The sequence below is a fragment of the Octopus bimaculoides genome, chromosome 18 (genome assembly GCF_001194135.2).
Source record: "Octopus bimaculoides isolate UCB-OBI-ISO-001 chromosome 18, ASM119413v2, whole genome shotgun sequence".
Lineage (NCBI taxonomy): Eukaryota > Metazoa > Mollusca > Cephalopoda > Octopoda > Octopodidae > Octopus > Octopus bimaculoides.
The window spans coordinates 701,820-707,508 of record NC_068998.1 but is presented as its reverse complement, the minus strand read 5'-3'; the positions used below and the strand labels follow the sequence as shown (position 1 = coordinate 707,508).

At 36.7% G+C, this 5,689-nt stretch overlaps 1 protein-coding gene across 10 annotated transcripts in view; it reads right to left on the bottom strand.

Annotated features, from left to right (window-relative positions):
- LOC106871672 (peripheral plasma membrane protein CASK) overlaps positions 1-5,689 on the bottom strand; it is a 516,651-nt gene that overhangs the window by 14,850 nt on the left and 496,112 nt on the right. For all 10 annotated transcript variants that reach the window (XM_052974602.1, XM_052974597.1, XM_052974599.1 and 7 more), the window contains 2 exons: positions 3,674-3,754; positions 1,638-1,840 (listed from right to left, as the gene is read on the bottom strand). In XM_052974602.1, the coding sequence (XP_052830562.1) occupies positions 1,638-1,840; positions 3,674-3,754 (284 nt within the window). The remainder of the gene's footprint in view (positions 1-1,637; positions 1,841-3,673; positions 3,755-5,689) is intronic.

The window sequence follows — 5,689 nt, the reverse complement described above, 5'->3', positions numbered from 1 at the left end:
ATGACAAGCACAAAAATATGTATAAATGTTAGTTTATGGGGGGGGGGGGATCTGTGGCAGTGAAGAAGACAGACCATTGATAAGCCATTTATTTGACAGAGACTCATCTAAATTCTACAGATTTAAGAACCAATGATGGGATACTCTTCATAGAAATTTGGGTTGGTTCAGTCAGTACAGCATCTATATGGTTAAACTAGAGATTACTATAATTTTGCCAGTGCAATCACACACACACACACACACACACACACAGCCTAACAAATGAATCTTCTTTATTGTTGGCAATTGAACAACCCTCACCAATGAGGGAGATTGAATAAATGACAGGTGTGTGTGTGAGCTGTTTCTTACACATGATCACACGCACACACGCACACACACACACACTGGATTATTGATTCAATGGTCTTCAAATCAATCTTAATCAGACAAAATTAATCCACTTAATCAAACAATTGTTACTCATTCCGATGCACAAAACAATGACTCCTTGATAAATGGCTGCAAGAAAAAGAAAAATTGTAAGAACAAATAAAAATTGGAAATTGACTTAAAAATGCCTGCAAACATTTTTCTGTTCTTCAGTCAAAAACTAAATATAAACAAAAGTCATAACAGCTCCAAGAAAAGATTTATATATATGATGTAAGGAATACTGGTAGTCTTGTGTGACTATTAAAATGTTCTGGTCACTTCTAATTATGGTGCAGGGGCTAGAAATTAAACATAGAAGTATGTCACAAGTCTAAGCAGTTTGGAGACTTATGTGTGCCCTTGTGTGAGTGTATAGTCTACGACTAAGAAAATGAATCAATGAAACAGCTTCTAAATGGTCACTGAATTAACTTTCTCAACAAATTCACCATTTTTAGTTTCAATTCTAAGTCTTGGGACAGCTGGTTCCTACTTGAGATGTTAATTTCCATACAGTCTTTCTCCCCCCCCCCCCATCTACCTCTACCAAATTCCACTCAAAAAGCATTAGTGAGTCTGACGTTATAAAAAGACACTTTGAACACCAAACCTTATGATTGTAAAGTAAACTTTTGAACCACTAACCACAGAAATGTGGGTGTTTATGACAAAGCCACATCTGAAATATTAGCATCAAATAGACATGGTGTCCTTTATGTGATTTCTTTCTGAAAGTATTTAAATGACAAATTGAGTTCCCATTGGGAATTGAACTCAAGTTGCTATGTTGTGCCATTGACTGAACTAAGCTGTTTATTGTGTAAGGCTTTGCTAAAAGTCTTTTGGAAATTAGTGAGTTTATGTAATTCCTCTGGGGATTTGACTAAGTGACTTGATGTTATTTCAAACATGACCCCAGAATGATCTCAACACCCCACCATCATGGGGTATATACTCTAATGGAGGTAACTTTTCATTAATTATAAATTGGTTGCAGTAAGATTTGAACCCAGAACTGAAAAGAAAAAATTCCTTAAGCATTTGATGTGGCATTCAACAGCCATGGCTTTTTAAACCCAGAATAAAATCAGTTACAAGAATACGATGATGATGATGTTGTTAATGATGAGGATGATGATGGTGACTATTGTTAGTGATGCTGATGATGATGATCGTGTTATACATGTTGATGATGACAGTGTTAATGAAGATGTCGTTACCTGAGGTTCTACATCAAGTATTGCCATAAGACTTTCAGCATGTATATGTCGTATTGTTTCTAATTTCGTTCCGTACATAGCATCTTCATGTGTTCCATATTCTAAATATTCGTTAGCTTCTATATCAGCCATCATTTTCTTTCGTGTCACAAAATAGTAATTTTTCCCATTTTCTTCATCTTTTCGAGGCGGTCGTGTTGTGTCTGGAGAGAGAGAGAGAGAAAATTATTTCTATACCAAAAGAGATTTAATTAACAAATTCTACAATTTGAGAAATAATTATTGCATTTGGTTAGCTTAACTCAACCTTGATCAAGCAGTTCTATGATATGGTCTTAGCCTTGTTGTCTTTAAAGGTGGGATTAGCCAGATAAGATTATGCACTCCACTGCATAAACTTTTATTCTCTAAACATTTCCAGATAATCTTCCTCTTCTTCATAGATAAAATTGAGTTACCAAAATAAAGAATGAAGTGAGCTTGCTACCTCTGGATTTGTAGTCTGGTGGCATATCCTCTTGATTGATTTTGTGTGAATGAAGAGTTAATTTCACATCATTAAATGAATTGCTTAATTAAGGTCAATATATCAAAATTCAATAATTAAATTCTAGCACCAATACTCAACAAGAGTCGTACATTAAATGGTTGTATAAATTATAAAAAAGTAAATGATCTGCAAGATTGAGAATAACTGAACTGAGAGAGTGAGAAGAGTTCTTTTCTAAACCGTTGATCAAAAGGTGTACAAGAATTGCTTTAATAGAGATGCTTGTATCAAAAAGTCAAAAAATTCTTTAAATAAATGTCTGTTGGAGATGTAGACTAGTATCTCAAATAATTGCATGTTATTGAAGGATCCGTATTAGTTCTTCTCTCTGTTGCCAGCATCGAGGGATCAAAAGAGCAGCCAATAGTCGCTACTTATCAATAGATCCACTGACAATTCCTCGACTAGTTTCCATTGGAAAGAAATCATTTCAATGCCAAGCTGCATCTCTTTGATACCAGGCCGTTTCCTTATTGATTAAACTTTGAAAGCTAATTATGCATTTTATCTCCTTCCTCTTTTCTGTTCTTACAGTAAATTAAACATTTCATATAAGAGGCTTCATTCACATTCCTGTTTTATGCATCAGTGAATAACACTCCTTTGTAAACCACCCCACCCCCACTTGCTCTTCCTACTCTTTATTTTCTGATAACTCTCCTCCTTCTCCTCCTAACTCCTTTGCTAAGGCATTATCCTTACTGTAACATTATTAAAAACATCACTGTTTGTTTACCAAGATATTTGTCTCATACAACTTTCTTTTCTCTCTTCATTCTCTCCATGGATTTTCTTCTGGAGTTGATGGAGAATTTTCATTGCTTTCCACTTTGTACTATCCACTCTATTTCTAGCTTTATTCCAACATGATCAACACAGGATATTGAAAATCAAGATTCACTTCAATGTCCTTTTCAAAAACGCTAAGTCATCGTGCTTTAAGAAATGAAATTAGCATCAAAATATTTGGATCTTGTTTGCTAGGTTTATAAATTTGTTTTTGCTCATAGTTTGTCAAGTTTTAGCATCAACTGTTTTAAATAGATTCCTCTATTACACACCATAGTATAAGATAGTACCTTAGACATCTAATACAACACCTTATTATACCTTAAAGATATATCTGTTACACTTCATTATATAAAGTAGATATTTGCTATAGATTGCAACAATTTCCAGGACCATATTTGATACAGGCTGGTACTATGGACTGTAGTACTATGGTACTATTATTAATACAGAGTATACCAGCTAATAACATCTCAGATAATTACTCACTGGACAGAGTCCTCCTATAGTGTACCCTGTAGTTGATTCAGACTGCAGGGTCTAATCGTACCTTGGTACAACTCCACACTAAACATAAATGTCAAACAGTGTCAGGAATAATAAAAAGGAAAGAAAGATTAGTTGAGAGTTCTAAAATACTTAGTTCATCCACCAGTTGTGTGCTGTTGATCAATATGGCTAAGTAGAACATACTTACGTGGAATGGGATAAGCAAATTTGTTTGGATGACTTGTAATTAATGTGTTTTTGATGTGCCTTCGTCCAACACCATGTGCGCCTGGTGACGAAAAAGATCAGATTTTGGAAAAATGAATTGTTAAAATACATTTTGATAATTGTTAGGTGAGGGTGGGGGAAGTGGCAGAATCGGTGGAGCAAAGGAAGAAATTTCAGTATTTAGTTACATCCCTTTATATTGCAAGTTCAAATGACATCTGAGATATATAAGACCAGAGCAGGGAAGTGTATGTGGAGGGGGAAACCAACCAATGTGTTGATAGTGTGGATCAGAGAGACAGAGAGAGATAGAGAGCTCTCTGTTGGCACACACACACACACACACACATTGTGATACTGGGATCCAACAAGAAACTGTTGACATGAGAGATGGACAGAACCCCTTGGTGTGAAGTTTCGCTGGGAGTTCTCATTTGTGAGTGATAGTGACATGAGCTCACGTCACAAAACAAAATACACAATATCAGTTCATCAAATTATGAAGTCCAGCTGTGAGTTTGAGAAACTTTATAAATAGAGGAACAGGAATTACTGAATGTAAATTTGGGTTTGTCACAGTCAAAGGGAGATAATTATTTTTGTAGTGTTTCAAAAGAAAAGAAAAAAAAGCCTTACTAGGTTGTGAGCAATAAATAGGTTGTGACTTATTTCTTCACGTTCACTAGAACGGTGCATAATAGGGTTACCGATCAGTGGGAACACCTGAAGGGGAGTAGTTAACACAAGGAACCTTTCTGGGTTTTGTACAGTCCAGGGAAAAGTGAGACACAATTTTGTATGATGAGACTATCAAAAGGTCTGGCTGGGTTTAGAGGATATGTTCAAAAGCTCAGAGCCCATTATAGTAGCAGTCTAAGGACTTGTAGTTTAAGTTTTGGGTGTTCAGCTCTCAATCATCAGGACATGGGTTCAATAACTGGACTGAGTAGTAAGTGTTTTTGAGTCTGACACTTCATGTCACACTACAGGAGTGATGTGACATACAAACCAGCAAGTTGCTGGCATAATTCTCTCTCTCTAGTTGTTACCTCTTGGATGTTCTTCAAGATCAAAGGTGGGAGGGCTGAAAGGGTATCTATGTCTATTCACGACTACACACACACACACACCTAAAACAATAAAAGCATGGTTCAGGTAACCAAATTCTATTTGCATTCAAGTGACAACTGGATGTACATAAAGGATAGAAGAGGGTGGTGGTGGTATAGGGAAACTTCTGGCATTGAGAATTCCAGAGATGGCTGCAGGATAAGGGTTCATACTTCTAGAGTTCTGAGAGGTGTCTGTGCTGGAGATAAACTGGTTACAACTTGTAATTACATCTCATAAAGTTGACTTAGTTCACAGAGAGTTTAAATACCACCATTTCTGATTACTTAACATTGCTGTCATATTTGTAATGTAAGGAATGCAGGAGGCAACCATTCTGTGGTGGTGGTCTTGGTTGGAAAGGTAATGGCAGTGGTAGAAGAGGTGATGATGGTCTTCATGGTGCTTATAGAAGTAGTGATGGTACAGGTGGTCATAAAGGTAGTGATGGTAGCAGAGATGGAGGTGGTGGTCACGGAGGTGGTGGTAGTAGTAGTAGTAGAAGTAATGTTTGTAGCGGTGGAGGTGTTTGCAGGAATCATGTGCAGTTTCGATGTTGATACAATATTTCTATTAAATGCATGTCATAGAAGTGACATCTCCTCCTACCTCATATTTCTCTCTCTCTTTTTCTCTTTCTCTCTCTCTCTCTCTCTTTTTCTCTTTCTCTCTTTCTCTCTCTCTCTCTCTCTCTCTCTCTCTCTCTCCTCCTGTTTTCCTCTGTCTCTCCACCTTTGTGCCCCCCCTCTCCTGTTCTCATGGATTTAGGCATACATGGCAAGTTGGTGTCAAATTAAATTAGCTTATAGAAATACTTTTGATAGATTTTGTGCTTTGGCTGGGGAAGGGTAGGGAGCAAAGGTGGTTAGAGAGAGGTACATAGGTT